At 42.1% G+C, this 24,890-nt stretch overlaps 1 protein-coding gene across 4 annotated transcripts in view; it reads right to left on the bottom strand.

Moving 5' to 3' along the window:
- Nucleotides 1-24,890, bottom strand: part of DAAM1 (dishevelled associated activator of morphogenesis 1) — a 679,460-nt gene that overhangs the window by 346,473 nt on the left and 308,097 nt on the right. For all 4 annotated transcript variants that reach the window (XM_086938202.1, XM_086938204.1, XM_086938201.1 and 1 more), the window contains one exon: nt 9,801-10,020. In XM_086938202.1, the coding sequence (XP_086794328.1) occupies nt 9,801-9,983 (183 nt within the window). In that variant the 5' untranslated portion in view covers nt 9,984-10,020. The remainder of the gene's footprint in view (nt 1-9,800; nt 10,021-24,890) is intronic.

Below are 24,890 nucleotides of genomic sequence, written 5' to 3'. Positions count from 1 at the left end.
TGGGAGTTTACATGCTTATTTACAGCAGGACAAGCTGCAAACCGAATGTTATAGTCAAGTACCGGTAACATTTTCAGTCTGCAGCATGTGCTGCTCTAGATAACATGCCCTGCATACACTGCAAAACAGTATGCATGTCCCTAATGCAGTGGCTCTTAAGCAGGAGCGGAAGACGTTTGAAACAAAGTTTTAAGGAGAGTTTGCTCAACTTGTGCCTCTTGTTGGGCATGAGTGTTCACACAGTAATGTTTGGTGAAAGTGTGGATAGGAGATCATGCTGCAGCTTTACACATGTCTTCAAGTGAAAAGCTGCCAAAGAAAGTCATAGTGGCTGACTATTTCAGTGTGGAATGTGCCTTCGGCACATAAGAGTTGTGTGTTTTTGGTTTTGGCTTAAAAAACATAAATAAGTCTATAAATCCAACTGGCAATGCCAAATCTGAAAACTGGTTTTCCAGGGTGAGGCAGTCCAAAAGCTACAAATAGCTTCCTTGTCTTTCTAAAGGTTTTGTTACAGTCAATGTAGTACATAATAACTAGCATTAGTTATCCACCTAAAACGGTCCTAATTTTTGAGCCAGTACTAGCCTACCCTTCCCAGGCACAGAAAATCGAGAAGGTTGTCATGTGACTTTTTAAGTCCACATCGAACAAGATGGCGGATTATATTAGCAGTCTAGCTTTCACTCTTGGTGCAGTTCAGATAGCCACCTTCTAGGTGGGGGACAACATCTGCCAGTCAACTGATGGTGGGGTTGTCCATATGTACATACTTCTACATTGCTCAGTTGATTTTTATCCGTCTGACAGAGGAAATACTTTATTACCCTAGGTGGGTGTTGACGCAAGGCTCCTGGAATGTTTTTTTTTCTTTCATGAAGAGTTGCAACAGTGCATCCAGAAGGGATCCTCGACGTCCCCGCTTTTCAAAATGTCTTATATTACAGTAAATGCCTCAGGGTTTCTGTTGGTCTGCCCCTTTCAATCTCTACATGAAACCTTTGGGAGAACCGGTTGCTGAGCGTGGTGTCACCATTCATTCGTATGCAAGTGATGCCCAGGTGTTATTAAAGGTGGAGTCCACCTCATGAGGATCAGCCAATGTGGAAGTCTAAACAGTCGCCGCAAGTTTAGAAATAAATCATTATGAAACAAGATTTTTCTTATTCTTCTCTTGTGGGGTTGGTCTTCCAACTTAGACTAGTCCTCCTTGAATATTCATGTAATAGTCCAAGAAGCATGTCCTATTCTTGCCCAATAAACTTGGTGTCATTAGTATGACAGCGGCAGCACCTTACTGATGGGTTTGGATAAAAGCATCCACCCTCCCTTAGAAGTAAGTGTTACTTATGGACGCATAAGGCACTCTGAGATGGAGCATATTACTCCAATCATTATGTGTTTGCAGTAGCTCCCACCTGAAGTACACAAGTCAAGTGAGATTTACATAGTGCAAAAACCATATGGAATTCAGCTACCAGGATAGATATCGAAGACAGCATCTCACACCTGTCACAGACTTCAGAAGGAGCGCTTTCATGGCACTCTTGGAAATATCTTAATAGGTGACTTTTCTCAGATCCACTAGCAGGTAATTCCGCTATTTGGCTATAGTAAATCTAGTTTGTCATTCTTCTGCCCATTTGTTTTTTTATTTAGAATGCTGGGATCTCGAACCATCCAGTACTCAGATATCCAGCCATTCTGGTGGATACCCGAGTCCTTGCCAAACGCCCAGACTTTCACAAGCCTGGTAGTTGAAAGTCAATAAATTCTTGAAATCATTGGACTGGCATGTTCACAGCAACAAAGTTCAGCCACTACATGGGTCACAGAACTCAACCTTTTTTTGGAGAAGCTACAATCTTTTTTTGAAGCTCGAAAAACACTGTACAACCAATCACCATGTTTCAAGGCTACAAGGGCGTGGCGCCATTTCCTTAAGATTAAACTTGCGCACCTGATAGATATACTTAATAGCAAGACTTGGAAATGTGATAATCATAGAGATAAAAGCCTAAAATTTCCATTTTTCACTTATGGGAAAGGAGAAAAGATTGGATTTTTCATACAGATGAAGAACAGTGCTTTAATTGTACAAACTTTGTGTTTCATTAATTACTGCCGTTTAATGTTTTTGTACAAGGTTTTGAAGCTTTTCCACATTGTCTCAGTTTCATTAAAACTCCAAACTAAAAGAACACTCAATAGATTGTCTTTGTAGTGTGCTATCAGTTAAGTAACTGATGTCTGGCGTTCCAAATGTTGACTGGAAAGAACAGAAACGCAGTCAGCAGTAGCAAATTAGTAAACACAATGTCATTGCCAGCAGCTTCTGAAATATTGATGCACTGGGCCTAGAGCAAACATGACGGTGGCAGATTGCTTGTGCTTAGGTAGAAAGAAAAAGGTACAAGGTTCACTTGCGGGACTATGTCAATTATTTCTGAGAGCTTACAGTTTGAAAAGGCTTTCTGCATGGTGAAAGCCCTGATGACATTTCTCTGAGATGGGGGTTGGGGTGAAAACTGATTCTGTGCATTTTGGTCGCCATCACACATAAGCTGGTTGTAAAAGGGGAAGATCACAAATGCTCCTGTGTGAATCAATAGATGTTGGCACCTAAAATGGCACCTAGAAAAGTTACTCTAGAAAAAAATATGCTAAAGAATTGTGGGTTAGAAGTAGAATGTAGCAAAGTGTACTTGAACTGACTTCACCACTGTCTTTCAATTACCGATTATGCTCCCGGCGTGGAAACGCTCATGGAAGTGGACAAATGGCTACTGTATTCCAGGATCCTACACTCCACATTACAAGACTGGGCAAGACCGAAAGCGAACTTCCACACACAACGTAGAAAGAAATAACCTTCCCCTATGTGGGTAGCAAATCGGTTTACAGACACATGGAAAGGACGAATAGGGAGGCTATCGGCAGACTAAAATTCGACCCTTTTGATGATGTACCAGTCAGAATACGCTCTCAAATGCATTCAGAATATCACACCATTAGATCAGTACTTCCTTCTGGATAGAAGTCTTACAGAGGCACCTGCTGAAGATTGGGTATACAGACGTTCATTAATGAGGTAAAGACTGATGATAGTTAAATGTTGGTACGGTCAAGGTGGTAGTTGACATGGGGAACCTTCAGGAGACCAGTGTGCAAGACTTCTGTGGAAGACTTATAATTATTAACAAGGGCTTAACTAACAATCCAACGCTGGAAATGCAAACTTGTCTTCCACCAAAAATGCAGAGAAGATGCTTACCATTGTGTCATTTCACCTGGAATTGTCTGCAATGCCGTAGTATGCAGAGGAAGGTAGGGTACCATAAAACAATGCACTGCTGCCAAACCTTTGTCAGGCAGACTTACAGATGAGAGCATGCTTAGAGGAAACCCTGCTTACTGTATCAATTTCCAAAATAGAACGAGTTCTCTCTCTGCTGTATCACGTGCAGTGCTAGAGGTAACACATGAAAGATCTTGTGTTTATCAGAGATGTCGCTACCTAGGCTCGGACATTACAATATTGCGTGACAATGCTTTGTGGTTTACACCAGGGTGCCTAAATTACTGATCTGATAGCAGCAGAGCTCATTCAATGATATATCAGAAGCAGAGAGCACATTTGTGGAATCTTCTGACTGCCACAAGACTAGGCATGAGCGGATTTTGCGGATTGGCAATCCGCGAATTTGCGGATTTGCAAACTCGCAATCCGCAAAATCCGCGAATTCCCGCGAATTTGCGGATTTTTTTTTTTTTTTGTGTTCGCCCGTGTTTCTGCCAGTTCGCGAGGGTTTTTACAATTTCGCAATTTGCGAACTTACCTGTCGGGTCGCAAGTTTTGCGAACTTGTTGTTTCTACGTGTCCAACCTGTTTGGGACACTCTTCTTCATCACTGCCACTCTCTGTCACCACTGCCACTCTCTGACTACTCATGCCACCCTCTGGCCCACCCATGCCACCCTCTGTTTCATCACCACACCCTCTGGTTGTCCAGTGTACATTATTTTCGGCAAAGCAAAGCACACCTTCCCTGCCTCAAGTGACCTGAATTAATTTGGGGCTGATTAATGTGTCACAGAATATTTTTTTAGCTGGCACCTGCTTCCTTAGTGCGCCCTGATTAGTGATCTTTTGCACTTGCTAAGTGCTTTCATTGTTGCAAAATTAGTTACAACACCTGCCCTGCCCCAACTGACAATAATGAATTAGGGGCTGATTAATGGATTTTAACTTCCAGCCTGGCTCCTGCTTGTCTCCCTTAGCTGTAATTCAGGACCTTTGTGGCATATGTGTAACTATTCTGAGGTTCAGAGCAGGGTCACATAATAGTTGCAACTGGCAACTGAACTCTGGAGGGGCCCCTCAGGAAGCACTACAGGAAATGGCTACTAATGATGTGCCTGAACTTTTGAACCTGGTAAGTAGTTACTTTCAGTTTTGCTTAGATCGTATTTCTGCAATTTCGCACTTATTCGCGGGGCGCGAACTCACGCGAACAGTGCGAGCAGTGCGAGCAAAATCCGCTGCTCGCGGATTTGCGGATTTTGCAGGAAATTCGCAAATCTCGCGGATTGCGGATTTCCCGAAAATCCGCAAAATCCGCGAGCGGAACGGATTTTCCGCCCATGCCTACACAAGACCCACTTTAGGACCTTTGAGAAACATATGACCTTTAGTTACCAAACCCGTGGAAGATGGCTAGGATGAAAAAGACGGTGGCAAAACAACTCAAACATTTTTGCAACTACAACACAGTGGTTGTCCAAGTGCTCCACTGGCTGCCCATGGCCAGGCACTCCATCTTGAAGGTCCTTTTTACTGCTCATAAGAACATCTACAGGAAAGGCCCAAACTTAATTCAAGTACAACTGCAAAATGATCTACCAAGGCGCTGAAGACTCAAAAGGTTCAAACAAGCAAATAGAAACAAAGGCTTCAATGAAACAAATTAAAAGCCTAAGTGATTTGTGAAAAGTGCCATGGAAACTGGTTTCAGGAAGCAATCGGACGGGTGAGGTCAAAGGGTGGTGAGCTAGTGGTTTTGATCAGCCAACAGATCTCAATGGAGAATGAGAACCCCCTTTACCTAGACAAGTCTGGTGAGGAGCCATAGACTAGCCTATCAAACCAAGCATGAAAGGGTGGAGGTTTAGGACTGATATTACGATAGAACTGATAACAACAACTGTTCAGTGACACCAAGTGTGCTGAGGAACTACTGGAATTGATAATTGGGAAGGGAAGAGGCAAGAGTACCTAAAAAGATTAAAAAAAACAGTAAGGCAGAAATTGTTTTTCTACCGTAGAACAGGGTATTTTCTGTTTAGGGTGACTATGCAGAGGAGTGATGCTATTGCTAGGGTGTTCGAGGTACAGAAACCAAATGTCAGTAAGACAAAAACTTCTACTGCTCTAGTTTACAAAATATAAGATTTGTACCATACCAAGTAAAAACTGGACACGCAAGAATCTTTCAACCTGTTTAACTGTCCAAGCCGTTTGCACTTCGTTGTTTGAGAATATTCCCTCATATTGCCACAGTCTCTTTTTGTAGTTAAATCGCAATAAAATACATTTTTTAGATATATTATTTAACAGCTACCGAGTGCTGTTGCAGCTAGTAGGCCACAAAACCGACCTTATTTGCAGGAATAAATTTTCATTCACAACATCACAAAGAAAACCGTCCTTCTGTATACAAGGCCGTGGGGCAGGCATGCACTTCCGGTCTTTGCGCTCGTGCTTGCAAACAAGCTTGAGCTGAGGGTAAGTCACCCCTTTACCTGTCGCTGCTTTTATTACGGCTGTTATTTCCAAACGTGATCTCTAATAAAAAATCTGAACACGGACGTCATTAGTGATGATAGGCTGCTTTCTTTCACTTTTTTTGTCCCGCTTTAATACATTTTTTCCTTGCAGAACGCCCCCCACCTACCTCCCGCCACCACTCCTAGAGGGTAGAAAGTTGTTTCCCCAATTGCAACCCTGCTCAAACACACTGCCCTGACCGCAATTTACGTTGCCCGTGTGTGTCTTATCTTGTTAGGCCTGCGCGAGCGCCATGGCAACACTTGTCTACATGATTCAATCTACTTTCCAGCCAAATGCACTTTTATTTCAAAGACAGTTTTCTGAAAACGCCTCGTGCAAATAGGATGTGAAAGGTGAAGGAGCAGCGTATACCTACCTAACGCAAGATAAGCGTTTTTAACAGTATTTCCTATTGTCGAGCTGTTGTGGTTCTTCTACAGATAAGCCTGGCGGGCAAACAGCTGAACTGTCGCTTTCAAAGTTAATGCCATTAAACGGGGCCTTTAGTCAACGGCAGCCTGTCGGGCAGGTCTCAGCCATTGTTCTCCGCGCCCATGGTGGGGTTACCACCCTAGCCCAGCAGCAGAGCTTCGGAGACTGCGTTAACTTCTAGCCCCGATGGGGCTATTGGCTGATGTCCATTCGAAAAATACCGGAAGTCTTCTGCACTGTACCGTAAAGGGCCACCTTCTATTGCTGGCACCGCCCCTGTGAAGGTATAGCACGTGCCAGGAGCAGACCGTGGCAATGGAACTAATAAAACCTGGGCGTTTAGGCGCAACAGGAACACTAAAGGGACCCTTCAAAGTGTTCGATCTGTCAGCATTTGCTGTTTTATTAAAGACAGACTATCACACTCCCACTAGTAAGATGACTTTATTGGCCAGGACCTCCGCTCTTTAAAAAAAAAAAAAAAAAAAGTCCAGTAACCACTATGAGCAGATTTTGCTTAGATGCTCTTTTCATGTTCAAAGTGAAAACTGACTTTGTCACTCGGAAAGGCCCAACAATAAAACTTTAACTCAAACTTTATCATGAAATGGGGCCGGGTCTGGTGCTGTAGTGGACTTATTCGTCCATTGTAGGGGGCTGTGTTCGACCTCATGGTCACAGGTTCAAATGTCTGCGGGCCCACTCAGCCTTTTATCCTTCTGAGGTAGATAAAATGAGTACCATTCAGTTGGCTATCAATAAACATCTGTTATTCAGCGACAATATACACGTGGGTGAACGTGCGCTTTACAAATACTTATGTTATGTTATAACCCAGAGATATGGTGCACCTGGAGGAAAATGCTGACTCCACTGCTTTTTTCCAGATGCATATCGCTGCATTCACAGGTGACTGGCCTCGAATCAGGGTTACATTTAGTGAAGTAATATAGAATTTTAAGGGGAACAATAAATTAAAGGACTAGGTTCCGTGGGCCCACGCCCTGTGTGACTCACTGACAGGAACGGGTAGTGCTGTTGTAAGCACTAAATTTAGACTCTACTGAATGAAACCAAGGGAGAAAGCCAGGAGGCAGCGCAGGAATGAGGATTTATGTGGCTGCATTAAATTACTTCTCCAAAAGGCTCTTCAACCATCTCGATATTTAAAATGGCTGAAAGCGCAAACAATCAAATGCAACAACTTCTCAATTTATATTAACGATTAAGATGAAAACGGGGCAGCAACATAACGAGTTATGTTTACATTTTTATAACATTTATCTTCAACCAATTGTTTTATGTTGCGCTCAATGCAGGCTTGCGGCTGCCTCCAAATACTCTGGGAAGGGGCGGGCGGTGAGCGCTCACCAGACCAGCGCCAAAAGGGTGATGAATGAGCAGCTTCCTGAAGTCCCCAGCTGTGCTAGACTACAACCAGTCAGAGGTGAGTGTTTAGTCTGGTCATGGATTTTCTCTACAATGCTTCATGGCTTGCAGTAGAGGGAGAGAATTTAAAAAGGAACAGCCTTGAACTACTAGAAGGGTTCTTCCCCAAACAGGCTTAAATATTACGGGATGGGAGCAAAGAACGTTCTGGTTCGATGATCTTAGGTGTATGTATAGCGGGTAGGTTACCCGCAGTTTGGTGAGGTAATGGAGTGCATTTCATAGAAATGGCTATGCAACCGACACACTACACCATTTCACATTTTATAGGCGGCACCAATGAGAACAGGGTAATACAGTAGATCATCAACAAGGGCCTGGTGGGCTTCGGAGGCTGACTTGAATTGGACTATGTCCTATCGGTAATCTGCAGATACGCATCAACAGCAAGAAGGCATGTGGTCAATGCATCTTAAATCTGGAGTGATATGGGCCACATGATTTTGGACTCATTAAACCGCGGCCAACGTCCCACAAACAGTCCTTGAAAATAGTCCACGTGGGATAAAACATGGATATGGCAGCAATCTGCTGTGTTGGAATTGGTAGAATCACGATTCCAAGCATATGTACACCACAGAAGCAATCATGGTGAAACTGTTGACATGAGGGATCAAGATCAGGCTCATCATGTCTTTGATCATATCCAGATTAGTGATTTTATGAAGTGGAGTCGATAAAGCACGGGACAACCAAGGAGGAGTGTAGTTCACTCTACAGATCCCCGCTGTAGGGCCTACATCATTAAGGAATTTGAACAGAGCCATCACTGATGCAATGAGCTTTGAACATAGGTAGGTTTTCATTTCCTTATGCACTGCGGCCTTTATTTCAAGTGTCCGAGTATACAGCATACTTAGAACAATTCAGATCCTCACTGTCAAGGACGATCACCATAGCAGTCAAACTAACATTGAAAAGGGGTCAGCGGCCGAGGAGAACTGCTCAGGTGACGTTTGCCAGTGACAAGGGGTAAGCAGGATGCTAGTTTAACTCAGAGAGTTCTATTAACCAGGAAAGAGGTGAACCATTGAAATGATGATCAGTCAACACAAATGGTATACTAGAGCAATAGGATTACTTCTTTCAGAGTGCCCGCTGCCAAAATCCAGCAAAAAGCAAAGTGCAATCAACACACCAGGCTACCCTGAGTGTGAACAGGGTGCTTACCTCCCTAAAAATATGCCCTCTCAATCAAAAAGAAACCTATTGGGAACATTGCCAACCAGTGGCAAGACTGAGCATTCAACCTCGTGGGCACGTGCAGCCTTACTCCCATCGGAGCAATCTCCTCCACATGACTCTCTGCCTCAAATCTCACTCTAACAGAAGGGTTCATAATTAAGTGAGCTTATGTGGTACTAAAATTGTGAGGTGGGCGGATGTGTAGAGAGATTCTTTGCTATTAGAAAGTGACATACATACACCTAGCATTCTTTCTTGTGAAGGTGATTAAGAACTACAAATACATGATCAGCAAGGAAAAACTAGACATGACCATAAAAGCCACATTTTGGACCAGCCGAAAGTGGTGCACATGTTTTGTAAGTAGAGCAGTAATAATCTAATATTACAGAAATATTAGTATTTTCACAATATTGTCCAAGTGTGGCTTGCTTTGAACATATATTCCGACACTAGGCAAGAAAGCCCACCAGTACTCAGATACAAATCTTGAATTAGACATACAACATGTTGGAAGCCAGGGTACCTCCACATGTACACAAATATACCAGAGGAGTATCACACATCTTGATTAACCTGGGTTTAAGCAGAAGTTGCAAAAGAGTGGACTCAAGTAAGCAAGATCTGGAACTCCCGCATGCAAGCATCAATGTACTGAAGTTCGGGTTACTAACTTTACTAACTGCTGCTTCACAGCCCAGAGGCACTCATGCAACTCCACAAAAAGCTCTCAGGCACCCATTGGGCCATCTAAGGTCCAGTGCTTAGCCTCAAGTCAGACAGCTGTGCTTGTAGATCACAGCCAAATTAAGAATAATTTTCGGTTGATAATTTGCACTAAATTATCAACTGACCAACATGAGGGATCTTCATTCCACTCCATCTGAATTAATTTGAAACTTACCACAAGTTCTGTGAACATGGTATCCAGTTCTTCAACTGGGGGCATCGGCAATGCTGGCTCCATGCTCTGCAGGGCAAACCCACTGTCCTGGCGCAGTCTGTAAGTGATTTCTGGGTGGTCATTATTTCGGAAACAGCAGAAGATGAAGGAGATCCCACGACTGCTTCGCTTTCTGGGTGCCATGATTGGACTCCTGAACGTTTCCTCTTGCTATTTAACCCTGAGGAAGAAAAAGCTGAACCATTTAGTTCTTATGAATTATGAAAGATAGGCAGATATATTTTTTAAAACTAAAGTCAGCTATAACAAACACACAATTTAATGTTTAGAGTCTGATCAAGACACAAGTTCAGTCTGATTTCCAGATGTAAATTCGGTGCCATCATAACTCCACCGGCAACGGAAAAAGAACAACACACAACCAGGGTAGCAGAAGAAACACTAAGGGGCAAATGACTAATGTTTCTTTGCTTTAAATCCTCATAGCCCGAGTACATATGTTCATCACAGGATTTGCAATCAGATGTAAAGTAAAACCCCATTTTTGAGTGTTGTGGATTTTATTTATACAAATATTGCAACAGTAACCTTAAACTTTACTTCAGTATGTCCTAGAGCGCTCAGTAGCAGGCCCAAAGCTGGGAGGAGGAAAAAAGAAGGGTTGACCCGATCGATAAGCCTAAATAGAATTCTAAGCTTTGGTTTAGAGTTTCTCTTCTAATAAGGGTTTAAAGAAAATACAAAAGCAATGCTTAATGATTACATGCCAAATTAACTAACAAACCAAGGTATTATGGTGAACACATTAGACACACTTACATTTTGTGCTTAATATTCAACACAGCAGAAGGCAGATTTTTTTTTTACCAATGCACATAGTTAAATGGAAACACTAAACAACCCACTTAATAGAACTCTTCGACGAAAAAAGTCATGATGCTTCTTTGTCCTTCAAATAAAGGCTTTCAGTATCAGACTGAGTTACACAGGGTAAACCACAATCGCCTTTCCCTACTATTCCTACTTGTCTGTAAAGAGGACAAATGATTTTGAAAATCGCTCCAATATTTATGGCCAAAGGAGCTGGTTGAACTTCAAGGCTAATTTCTCATACCTGGATTTAGGCTGGTATAGCTTACATCATAACCATGCAACAAAATGATACATGAAATAATTGGACATCAGAGACAATAATGACTGATGCACCACACTCTGGATTTTGAGAAGGCCGCAGCAGTCCTTTTATTTTCCCCAACTTCAGAAGAAACTCAATTTATATGGAGAACATTTTAAGAGTAATGTCACTTAACTGTCCTAATGAAGTGATGTAGCATAGGAAAGATTGCCTGTGTTTCTACAGGGATTTGCAATAAAGTTCTAGCACCCTCATGTCCTTGGGCCTTCCCGACAAAGATGGCAGTCGAAACAATGGTACAGCATCATACCAACAGATATCAGCAAAGGCAAGGTGTCCTGCTAACTTTCGCATAGTGTCCCCACGGCACATCATCATATACATTTTTAACATATAGTTAATTAAAACCATCACAATTTTAGAAACGGGTGATGTTTGCCACCTGCTTATACATTTATCAAGACAATAGGAATTTACTGTGTTGGCTGTTAACACAGCAGGTAAAAAAAAGTCACGAATGACAAATAATATATTTTTTTAAATACTGGAGACCGGTCACTGGATTAGATTTACAGTTTAAGGCCCATATGCATGAACACATTTTCCCATAGACACAGAATGGGCAAAACCCTTTGATGCATCTGGCCCTATATAGTCTGATTCTAATCTCAGGATAAGCGCTGGCCTTTGCCCTGATAGTTTAAGTAAGTTAGTGCGCTGAAAGAAAAACAAATAGAAAGCAAAAGAGTTATGGATAAAGAAGTAGCATCCTACGACGATTTCTATTCCAAGGATTGCTCGCCTCTTTTAATTCCTCGTCATCTTCATGGTTATTAGTTATTGAGTGCCTAAATTCACCAGTAGCTAAAGCGACACTTTCAGCTAAAAAGTCCTACCTACTGTCTTTACCAATGCTTGTTTTGATAATTACATTTTAGAGCACTCTTTGCAAGCCTTTTCCCCTTCAAAACACTTAAAACTCCCACAACGGGGCTGAGTTCTCTTTGTAGAAACATTTTTGATGTTTTAATGCACCACCAGTAAGCAGCTGAAGTAACGCTCCATCCGAGCCCCGAATAAATTAGTATCAAATAACGAGACTGCTTCAACAAAGTCCATCAAACTATTTAATCACACACGTCTTGCCATGAAAAAGTAAAAAGCAGTGGCCCTGCTCCTATCTAGAAAGTGCAGAGAGATGGAAATGGTGGATTACAGAAAATACATTTGCAAGATTATTACCACGCTACATGAGTTTATTCGAAGCGGTAACGGCTGGGTGTTTGATAAAACAGGGTGCAAACAGTTCAAAGTTAAACTCGAAAGGTTACCCTTGCAAAGCCCAGTCAGCTACTGATTTTATGAAAAATTCAGAAAAAAGTTAGATCCTAACTCCATAGGTTGCTTTGGAAGGTGCATTGCCTGCAAAGATACACCATCAACGGCTAGGGCCTACCTACCCGCCCATAAGATGACCTCAGTGTATGCCTTACAGAACAACAATGGAGCACAGGAGTGCTCTTCGATGACCAACAACATAATGACTAATGTTGTTTTAGGGTATTAAAACACCACATGATTAACATATCCAATGATTTTGGAGCACATATCAACAGCCATGAGACAGGAGTATCCAGAAATCTGATTTTGACGAAAAGCAATAGAATTTCATCCAAAGGGTAAGTCCACAAAATATTGCAGAGTTCAATAAAGAGTCAAAAGGCAAGAGAAAACAACCCCAAAGAATGATTGACTAAATTTATTAACGCCAATCACTCGATCAAGTGGTTATAAATCATCACTGTTGGTGAAAGCTGATACCAGGGAGTAAAACTGCTGCACACATGGATAAGACGGTCAAAAAGCTAGGCCTTAAATGCATTATGTCCTAGATCGACATCTGGCAAGCCAAGAAGGGCAGCGATGTCCACAGTGGCAAACTCACCATGAAGCATGACAAAATGCAAGAGAGGGAACTCTAGAGAAATGCGAGTTACATGAGAAGGCTAGTTGTTGACATATTGGTAGCACACACTGCTTGACATCTTGTCAAAGGCTTCCTTCTAGGAGGGAGGTCAGCTGAAAGAGAGTTCTAACTAACCATGGAAGTGGTACTCTGCGATACTCAACAAGCGGTACACAAGTGCTTCGCTACAAATATTTCAATGAAGGTAATATGAATATTCGCATAACTGGCAGGCACAAAAATACAAATGCATGAGACATTTCTATGGCTGCCTGAAAAAGGACACATCGATATTGTTTACCATCTGGAGGGATTTTTCAAATCCTTCTTGTGTTACCGCTATTATGCGAGTATGGACCACACAACTCGCTACTGTCTTGTGTTTGTGCATTTTTCGGCAGAATATGGACTTCGTCCCATTTGACCCTTCACCACACCACTAATCCACAGAACACAGATACATCATATAATTGACAGGATGGCTGATAGGAAGGCTGCCTTTAATAAATGTTTTAATGTCTGACTGTACTGTTCCTACGAGGTGCCAGAGGGAACGTTCTGCTAACTCTGCCACACAGACCATCTGCGAAAAAACCTGTTTATGGAAGTATTCTTTTTTCTCGAACATGTTCCCAGAGTGCAGCGTGTGCCATGCTCTACTGGCAAGAAAACAACCATTACTCAGAGATAGAGAAATTGAATAATAGACTAAAACTGACAGCACGCTACAGGGAGCATTTCTTGAATTTTTTTTAATGTATTTGTTGAAAAGGACAAGCTATGTAGAAGAATGAAGAAACGGGAAAAGAAAACACAGAAATCCGAGCTGAATTCATTATGGTAATGACTTCTGTCTTGCGGAGAGAGTAACATTTTTCTGTTTTCTTGGTTGGCATTCAGCCATTATTCCATATTTCTTGCTAGATCTACTGATGTAGCCTTTGTCTTATCTATTCGTTTATTCACATTGAGCAATGTACCTCCACAGCACGCTAACATTTTCGTTAGCTATTTTATATAGTGCATGTGTGATCTATTACTTCAGCGTGCTCAAAAGAATAGTATTAACAATATTGTATCACGCATTCTGGAAACTTCCTGGGACACAAAACAAACTTCAAAAAGGTCGAGGTAAAGGAGACCAATTATTTCTGAAAAGCAAGCACAAATAAATGAGCCATCGTGACTTAACGTTTTCTAAACATAGATTTCTTTCACTGCACATAGAATCTCAACACCTACTTTTACGTACAATCTCAGGGCCACCGAGGATTACAGCAATGGGGAAGAGCCTCTGCCTAGATTGTGAGAAGCAGACTTCAGGCTGTGTTTTGAGTGCAAGACTTGTCTCGGAAGCACTAATTAACATACAAAAGCAAAGGGGGGACTTGCACCCATCATCTGTTGGTGGCATCACCACCTCCGCCTATAGTCTGCCAGACTTCCGTGGTGGGAATGGGGTGGAAGTGCTCCACCCCAGCTTCCAATATGAAAAGGTGGTAAGGCTGGTTAGGGGTTGGACTCCCTCGCTTTGACCTCGCAGCAGCCCCCCAGTTTACCATCCTCCCTGGGGATTAGTTAGCCATAAAGTAGTCACAGAGTATGTTGCATATGCACGGTATTCTAGGGGATATTGTACAGACTCCTGAACCCTGTTGATGCTGGGATAGGACCTGTCCACCCCGCACTAGAGTCCCTCAGTAATTTCAAGAAACTTCCAATGGATTCCTAAGCAACAGCAGGCAGAGCATGGCATCAATGGGCTTCCCTTGTAGGGCCCCTTAAAGGGAACCATTGCATCTCCCTTTCACTGGTGGTACTTGCATACCTCACAAAAGGTCATCCTGTGGATTACTGAAGTGTACTTTTCCGGGGGAATCTCAGTGATTTCTCTTCCCCTATGAAGGTGTTTACACTTCAAGCCGGGGGGGGGGGGGGGGGGGGGAGGGAGGGGGGGAGAATGGAAATACCCAAAACTCTTAAAGCGCCTGCAGACCCACAATGTTCGTCAATAGCTCTGTGTCCTGCCAGGCAGCCACAGGAGGAACAGGTACATCGGCAAAGTAGTCAGTGTAGCACCATTCTCAGGCATGGCACTACCGGCCTTGCAATTGTGAAGTAGTGTAATATGCACACCCAATATTAACTACTAACTACTTGTAGAATGCACGAATATGAGACTTAGACTGCAGGTGGTATGAGAACTCTTGGACCTGAGGCACCAAACTGTTGAAAAGAAAAAGACACCAATTTGGTTAGCTAAATACTTGTTAAATATTACCGCTAGCTTTCGGACTAACACCCACATTTATATCACCTCTGTATATTTAACACAATTCTTGACTTGGTTGAATACTTAAAGATGCATTATTTAAAAGCTCTACACATTCCCTCGTAACAGAGGAAATCCTGCCAGTGTCTAAGGCGTAAGATGGCAGGATGGGGTGGGTTTAGTGCAGACTTTAAACAAAAATACATTTTGGTGGTGGTCAGGTCACTTTAATCAGTGTGGACGGAAAATTCTGAATTATGAATGGGGTCAAGATGATGTAATATGGTTACAGTGGACTCCAAAATGACAAACACTGTATAATTTGGCGGAAATCTCTCTCAACAAAAACACAATTTTCTGACAGAAAAATATGTGAAAACAGTAAAAAGTTCACAGAAATACCAGTGCAAATATTGTGATCTGACATGCTATAATTTGCAGTGAAGTGTTTCGAACGAATCCACATGTCACAGCAGGAGACATGCCAGTATAGCTATGCAATCCATACTGTTCAGTGTACTTTTTAATTTTTGTTCTACATACACATGCTTTTCGAACATGCAGACATAGTTTAATCTAAGTAAGGTGTCCTGCTCAGTTGTTACGCCATGCCATTTAGCATTCTCTGTCATTACGCTTTACTGAACTTTAACTGTGAACTCGGTCAGAAAAGCCTAGAATCTACTCATGTGTATCACCGCAGCACTGCACATGCACTCTCTCATTTAGTAAAAAAGATTGTAACAATTGAACTGAATACCTAAGCATTCCTGTGATCCTCCTGCTACAAGGTCCTTTCACTTTTCAAATAAGCTGGTTGATGATTGCAAAATAAAGCGACTCTTTTAAAGATTGTTAATAGAATTATGCAGTTCCATCACACTGTTACCATTCGGAATATGCTGCACAAAAACGAATTGTCATACGATATGATAAGCTAAATTAATATCCTAATAAACAACTACAATAATATACACCGTTATGTAGATCTTGTCCTGCAATTCCAATCCCCCAACTATGCAACAGCTTTGAAATGCAGTAAACCCTCCACCTAGCTAGATGGAGGAGCGTGAATAATAAACCTTAATTAAAGTATTAGCCAGGGTGGAGAGGTGATGTTGTACATCATACACCAAAAAGGATTAATGGGGTCAATTTATGTAACATTTTGGAACCCTTCATCTCTTGGCAAGGTTAGTCGCTGAAAAAGTATGAACATTCAGTACAACTGGAATAATGCCGTGGTGGGTGGAATACTCATTGGCTTTGAGAAGTAAAGGCTTCAGAGGCATAATCTACTTCAATCAGCCTTCAATTCCTAGGTATTGTAATTTTATTGTAATTGCATTTATATACCGCTTACTACCCCTGACGAGGCGTCTAAGCGCTTTTTAGGCGGGTAGCACGCTACTCCGGGACCCATAGAGGATTAGTGTTGAATTAGTATAGTGAAACATGCAAGTACATTTTAAGTGGTGGATAGGTTAGTCAGTTATTTGGAATGATAGCAGAAGGATAGAGGAGGACAAAGGTTTGTATTTATTTATCGCTCGCTTGTTGACGCACGCTATTCAGGAAGCTTATAAAGTTTTAGTGGTGAATTAATATGGTGAAATATGAGGTAATTTCAGTGGTGGATATTAGTCTGTTACTTGGAGTGAGAAGGATAGCGGATGGATAAAAGGGGAAGAAAGATTTGCATTCATATAGCACTTGTTACCCCTGATGGGTGTTGAAGCGCTTTTCTGGCGAGTAGCACGCCACTCCGGAACCCATAAAGGATTAGTGTTGAAAATTTGTATAGTATAAATATGAAGTAATATGAGTAGTAGATATGTTATTCAGTTATTTGGGCAGTATATTAGTATAGTTGAATATGGAATACGGAATTTGAGAAGTGAACAGGTTAGTCTTAATTTTGATTGAAAAGGATAGTCGAGGGATAAAAGAGTGAAGGATTTTTTTTTAAGGTCTTAGCAGTAGGAAGAGGCTTTTGGATGAATAAAAAGGAGTTGGAGGGAAGGAGTCAGAGGGGAGAGTTTAGAAAGGTTTGTTTTAGGGGATCGGTGTAGAGGGGTAGAGCAGGAGAGAGTCTAGAAAGGGTTATTTTGGCGATCATAGTAGTGGTATGGGGTTTGGGATAAATTAGAGAGTGGATGTAGAGGATATATTGATAGATGTTTAGGATGAGAGAGGGTAGTGCATTAGAAGGAGTAGTAGAAAGAAGTTTGAGATGAGTCAGAAGGTTGGGCTAGAAGATATATAGAACGAAGTATAGGCTGAGATAGACTAGTGCATTGGAAATGCTAAATTAGAAGAAAGTGATAAATATATAGATCCATAAGTACATTGAAAGTATATAGATACATAAAGAAAGTAAGTATATTTAGATTAGATATATTGAGAGAGGCACATGATAAGAAATAGGGTAGTGCATTGGATATGCTTTTTCAGGAGAAAAGTAACAGACACACAGATCCAAGTACATGGAAGGTACATAGATGCACAATGGAAGTATGTACATGTAGACCAAAGATGATTTTTATTTATTGATGAATATTATTACTATTTTTTTTCCCTCTTAACAACATAATTCTTTTACATGTCTTATAAAGTAATACACAAAAATAGGTACATATCTATAGTGAAAACAAATGCTTATATACAGAGGGATATGCTGTAAATTTCTTTTTCCGTAGGGTGCTTATAGTATAGGATAGAGTTGTGTACTGTTTGTAGGTGATGGTGGATATGTGTGGTAGTTGGGATAGTAGGGTGTGTAGATGTGGTTTGGTTGGGTTGGTGGTGCATGCTGGTACATTAATCTGTGCATAGTGTTGTGCGTGGTGTATATTTGGTGTGAGTGTGTTGCTCTGTTTGGGTTTGTGGATGGTGTGGGCTGGGTATTGTTAAATGAGAAAAAGGGCAGCATTTCTGGCCCTAGTCCCCATTTCTGGCCCTAGTCCCGACCAGTCTCGAACAGGCTCAAGCAGGCAACTACCCTTGTCCTCTCTGCCCTTAACAGGCTCAAACAGGCAACTACCCTACTCCTCTCTGCCCTTAACAGGCTTAAACAGGCAACTACCCTTATCCTCGACGCCCGGGTTGAGACGCCCTAAGCCTGGCCTTTTTTGGAGCCCTAGTAATCAAGTGACCCCCTCAGCCAATGTGAACCCTAGCACTAACACTATCCAATCACAACACTAGCCCTAACATCTAGAACCAATAGGAGACCAGGACCTTGCAGCCAATCTTAGCCCTAGTCCAAGCACCCAATCAGTTCAAAAACTCTGATCTCTACGTCCAATAAAGGCCTTAGCCCTACCATTAGTCCCAACCAAAGTCCAAGCAGCCAATGGTACAGGTAGCCCTAGTCCCTACTTCCAATAGAACGCCTAACCCTACTCTTAGTCCCACGACTGGTCCAACAACCAATCACACCAGAAGCCCTAAATAGCTACTTCCAATTAAAGGTCTAACCCTAGCGCTAGTCCCACCCTACTCCCAACAACCAATAACATAGAAAGCCCTAGTTCCTACTTCCAATAGAAATCCTAACCCTAGCCCTAATCCCAACCCTACAATGATTGAATCACAGACCGAGAAACCAATCAGAACCCTCAAATACCTAACCCAATAGAAACACCAGATGCAATCAGTGTACATATGTGCAACCACTAGCAGACCATATAAGGTCCCAGCGACCTCAGACAAGGTTTACTGGCCAGGGAGTTGGAAGCTGATTCTCCTGTTCAGAATCTCCTAGGAGACAGACTGGCTCAATCCACAACTTTGGACTTCTGCAGGTAAAGGCTTCACTTACTCAAAATCTAACAATACTGTTTGAATAAAGCTTGATTCTCCCTGCTGGTCAAAAAACGAATTGCACAGGCCCCAGTAAATACAGTTTAAACAGCTCACAGAAGCACCCTCTGATGTAGAAAATTCCTGTTGCTTACATTTGCCTTAACTGGCACTGTTCTGACCTCTCCATCGCCTTTACTTTCATTCTTTCTTTCTTCTGACAGTCCTCTCCACTCTAGGGTGCAAGCTTGAACTGCAATATGCTACCCAGTTCTAGCTTTAAAGCTCGTACAGCAGTTACTGTGTTAGCGAACTGGTTTTCGGGTCTAAGGGCCATATGTATCAAGCCTTTTTTGATTCGCAAAGGCCGAAATTCGCCGAATTTCGGCCTTTGCAAATCGCAAAAGGCTTATTTGCATGAATTGATATGTATGAAACAATCGCATCTTAAGGAATCGCAAATACTTGCGATTCCTTAATTTGCCATAGCATTTAAGGAATCGCAATTTTGCAATTCCTTAAATGCCATGTATGAAGCAATTTACTGTTGTGAATTTAGCTTAAGAAATCGCAATTTACCACCAACTTTCAGTTGCTGGTGAATTGCGATTTCTATTCAAAATACACTAATTTGCATTTTTTAATGTGGCATGTGACGCACATACATGCCCATAGGGCATGTATGTGCGCCATATGCACACACATGCTGATTTCAGGGATGCAGCAGGGTGTCCTTGAGACACCCCTGCACCCTTGAAATCAATCTCATTATGCGATTAGCAAATTGCGATTCGCAAAAGGAAATGCATTTCACAATCATTCCTATGGGCCTCCTGGCCCATAGGAATGAATGGGAAATTATTCCTTATTTGCGAATTCGCAACTTGCGAATTCGCAAATAAGGAAGTTTAAGGAATCGCAAAAAAATTGCAATTTTTATCATACATACTGTTTTGCGATTTCTAAATAGCGATTCCTTAAAAATCGCTATTTGGAATTCGCAAAACGGAACTATGATGCATATGGCCCTTAATGATGCTTGAGCGCTGCATTCAATCAAATGCCAATACGCTCAACAGAGGTTAAGGAGCAAGGAATAGATTCACTTTACAGGCCCATCAAGAACATCAATAGAGTTCGATGGTTGGCCGGGTAACACTGACTGTCTAATCACCAGGCTGCTTAGAATAACAGATCCCAGCAGACTGAAATTGGCTTGAATGTGTGCGGTCTTCATCACCTGCCCAGAACCTGTTGCAATTGTATTTTTCCAGAAAAGAGGTCTTTCACAAGCATAGGTAGAAAAGGCAGTCATTTTTGCAACCTCATCTCTCTCAATCTCTACGGCGCATCAACATATTCTAAACACAACACTACCCCTTGTATCGCAAACAGTAAACATGTAATTCAAAATGTAAAACACAATTTTTGTGTTCCATCTGGTGCTATATGTATTATGTCACTCTCGCTCTATGGAACGCACCATATGATTCAATTAAAGCATGTCCCGCTACAAAAAAAACTTGCTTAAACTGCTATAAAAATATCTCCAAGAATAAATCTTTTCGTAAATATTATAGTTTTAAGACATTTTTTACATTCTATAACAAAAAAGCTAATTAAACACAGAGAATAGACTCTTAACTGTTAATTATACTTTTGAAACTGAAACAAAATGTCTCCCTAACCACTACAGCCCAGGCCTAAAGCTCCCAGGATGCTCCAGGCAAAAGGAAGGCGCCTACTAATGGAGGTATGACAGACTCAGGCCCTAGAAAGGAATGGAGAGAGCAAGTGCTGGAAGTAATGCCTAAAGAGAAGTAGGTGGACAGTAAGTCAATCTGCAACAGCGAAGCAATGGTCTGGGAAGAATGCCTCTTCTACTTACTTAACTGCTAAAAAACAAGAACCTAGCAACCTTCTGCTTAGCTTCTTACTTAACCTTTACAAACAGGATGCTGAGAGAAGCATTCATAAAGATTTCAATGTAGATTATTACTTGCTGGAGAATGGGGTGTTGTCCCAAGTTACTTGTAACCAGTTTGCCTGCAATCCGTTTTATCAGCATATTTTCCACTTATCATTCAAGCAGGTACAACCATCAGATAAGAGCAGGGTCAGAACAAACCAAAGTCTAGAAATGCTCTCTCAGACTTCAGAGCAGAAATGGCTTTAAAATGCATTTGCACATTGTAGAAGACTAGGTTTCCTAGAATTAGTACAGAAGTGTGAGTGCGTAAGGTCCCCTAGCCCCGAAAAATTAGTTTCTAAATAAGGAGCTGCCTGCACTCGTTTAGTTTACACAGAACCACTGGTGGGCAAAATGCAGCGAGGAAGCTGAACAGCAGAAACTGAGCATAAATTGATACAAGACTCCTGGTAGGGTAATGTCCAATACGCAATGTGGAGAGGGCAGAAGATCAATATCTTTTACAGGGAGCAGGACAGCAAAATAACAAGCATTAGCAAAGCCAATAGGTCTCACTTTTGCAAGAGCTATTAGCTTGCCAATGTGTTTTAGACATTTTGTACGCCAGTGTAGCTGCCGTTCAGCATGGTTAAAAAGTTAGTGGCAGAGAGGAGAGTGACGCTGAGTGTTGTGTGGCTTAGGATAGAGTTGAGTAAAGAGATTGGAGTAGCGTGGAGTGGAGTGTCATGGATTGGGGTGATGTGGAGTAGTGTCTTAGAGTGGTATAAAGTGTTGCAGCATAGAGTGTCGTAGAGTGCAATAGAGTGTCGTAGAGTGCAATAGAGTGTCGTAACATGGAATGGAGTGGCATAGGATGGAGCAGCGTGGCGTGGAATGATGTAGCACGGCGTGGAATGAGGTAGAGTGGAATAACGTGGCGTGGCAACGTATGGAGCGGCGTGGCAACGTATGGAGCGGCGTGGCAACGTATGGAGCGGCGTGGCAACGTATGGAGCGGCGTGGAGGGGGCGTAGAATGGAGGGGGCGTAGAAAGGGGGCGTAGATCGGGGGGGGTAGAACGGAGGGCGAGAATGGTGGGGCGTAGAATGGTGGGGTGTAGAATGGTGGGGCGTAGAATGGTGGGGCGTAGAATGGTGGGGCGTAGAATGGAGTGGCATAGTGTGGAGTGTAGAGTTGTAGAGTGCGGAGTATGCATGGTGTGGTAAACATATGGAGGCGTGGCAACGTATGGAGGGGCGTAGAATGGAGAGGGCATAGAATGGAGGGGGCGTAGAATGGAGGGGGCGTAGAATGGAGGGGGCGTAGAATGGAGGGGGCGTAGAATGGAGGGGGCGTAGAATGGAGGGGGCGTAGAATGGAGGGGGCGTAGAATGGTGAGGCGTAGAATGGTGAGGCGTAGAATGGTGAGGCATAGTGTGGAGTGTAGAGTTGTAGAGTGCGGAGTATGCATGGTGTGGTAGCGCACTGCCATTACAATCAACACATTATCAATTGAAATGTTCATGACATTTGAACAGACAAACAGGTTTACTGATAAACCTATACCGAGCACAAATGATAATGTGTGGAAATGTCGTTACCTAGTGTTGTTTTGTTTTGATCGTATTAAAATATTTGTTTCCATCACACTTCAGAATGACAAAAATGTGCATAATTTGTGCTTTCCTAATTGTGATATGTTCAGAAATATCTGCACAGTTAATTTACAGACATTTAATTCATTAATTTACATTTTGTAGTGTGATAGAACAAAAGCCTTTCATTTCACAGCAAGATTGTCAAATAAATACTCTCACTTTGAAGTGAGAGAAGTAAAAATTAAACACCAGCCTGACATTTGACCTCTGTCTTTGAATGCACGGCAACTGTTACAAAATACAATAGGCTATGCTCCATAAATGGGACTAATTCAAGCTGGACAGCCTAAAACAAATAAAGCCAGCAAATAGAAAGCAAGCAACTGAGTTACAAAACACAAAGTCAATGGTAAGCAATGAGTGGAATGCCTTCCTAGGGAAGCTTTTAGAATGTACACAAGACCTCTTTAGAAAAAAGTGACAGATTGACTTTCCGTTTTTTAAGAGAAGATGTTCCAGATATTTGCTCCAACGCGCCACAACCAATATTCTGTCCATCTGTCACATTAAAAAACTACTGGACATGGCCGTAGCATCAAACATTCAAAGACTCATCCAAAGTGAACCAATCAAACACAGTTTTCAGGTGGCTGGGTACTAGCATCTACAAGACCTTGTTAACTGTGATACCAGACTACTTAGCATTATGAGCTAGATCAAATTCCGCACTTAATAAAAGGTGGCACTTCCAAAGAAATATTGACGAAATTCTAACTGCTATCATTTCAATTTTTGGCAGCCGGCTTTTACATTTCTTTAGAACCCTGCATTAGTAGAGAAGACAGCTTGGAAAAGGTCTCGCCAACATAACTTTTATTCTTCAAGAACATGTTGAAATTCTGCAAACATGACAGCAACACAAAAAAGATGGACAGAATGCTAATCAAACACAGTTTTCAGGTGGCTGGGTACTAGCATCTACAAGACCTTGTTAACTGTGATACCAGACTACTTAGCATTATGAGCTAGATCAAATTCCGCACTTAATAAAAGGTGGCACTTCCAAAGAAATATTGATCCAATTCTAACTGCTATCATTTCAATTTTTGGCAGCCGGCTTTTACATTTCTTTAGAACCCTGCATTAGTTGAGAAGACAGCTTGGAAAAGGTCTCGCCAACATAACTTTTATTCTTCAAGAACATGTTGAAATTCTGCAAACATGACAGCAACACAAAAAAGATGGACAGAATGCTGAACATTGTCAAACATTCACCAAGTTCAGAGATCTCGGCCTAACTTCGTATTTTTGCTACCCGTGTCATTCCAGTTTGGACCGGGTACATGCAAATCAATTTGACCCTGCTCCCCATTGGAACAGTCCTGCCCAAACTGCGAGGCCAGGTCCTCCCTGGACTGGAAACAAGCATCCGATGCAGGTTTTGAGGTATCAGCACTAATCAGCCAGGATAGATTGAATCCAGTGTCTGGGCGAGCACAGGATCCACGTCTGGGCATACCCGTCCGACTCGGGGTGACAAATGTAAAAAGAACAATTGATGGACAGAAAGATGAGCACTGTTAAACATTCACCCCCACTTAACACACTGAGAACTGAACCTAGGTAGGACCTGGCCTGGCAGTTTCGGCTTGATTCTTCCCATGGAGATCAGGGGCAATACTTATTTGCATATGGCTGGGTCTAAACTGGGTGGCGTGGTGACCATAAAAAACTCTGGATTTAGGCCCAGATCTCTGTACTGAGGGTGAGTGTTTGACATTGCTCAGCATTCCGTTGACCAATTGTTCTTTTTGCAAACATTTCTCATTGTGGAACGGAACCATTTTCTCTGGCTGTTCCTGGTGTTTCAATAACTTGGCCAAAGGAGGAGACAAACTCAGGGAGTTCATTTCATAGCAAATGGCCATATTGTTATCTCCCGGATGCACAGGCATGGCTGGAAAACAGTGACTATCAATGTTTAGCTCCATCTGATCGCAGAGGGACCAACATGGTCTGCCAGTTTAGTGGACTTCTTGTTGACTGTGCAGAAACGTTTACAATGCATACAGTGTTCTCCCAAGTGTTGGCAGCTACACAAACCATAGGCCTAGCCAGGTCTGGTTGGACCTGGCTAGAGATAATTTGGAAGCGCTGTGTGACACTCATTACTCGCAGCATGTGAAAATCAAGATTAACACATTTTCGAAATGGTAAAAGATACTTTACCACAAACTTAACAAATATTTAATTTTTAGTGCCACGCCAATCAAATGCACCAGCAGAAATGCAACATGGTCAAGGAACCTTACAGATATGCTCATCAGAAAATCATCAGTAGATTAGGAGAAAACCAAGGAGTGGTGGTACAGGATGGTTTGCCAGAGAGATCCAAGCACAGGATAA

The sequence above is a fragment of the Lissotriton vulgaris genome, chromosome 9 (genome assembly GCF_964263255.1).
Source record: "Lissotriton vulgaris chromosome 9, aLisVul1.2, whole genome shotgun sequence".
NCBI lineage: Eukaryota > Metazoa > Chordata > Amphibia > Caudata > Salamandridae > Lissotriton > Lissotriton vulgaris.
The sequence above is the reverse complement of the archived record's forward strand: the minus strand, read 5'-3'. Positions and strand labels throughout refer to the sequence as shown.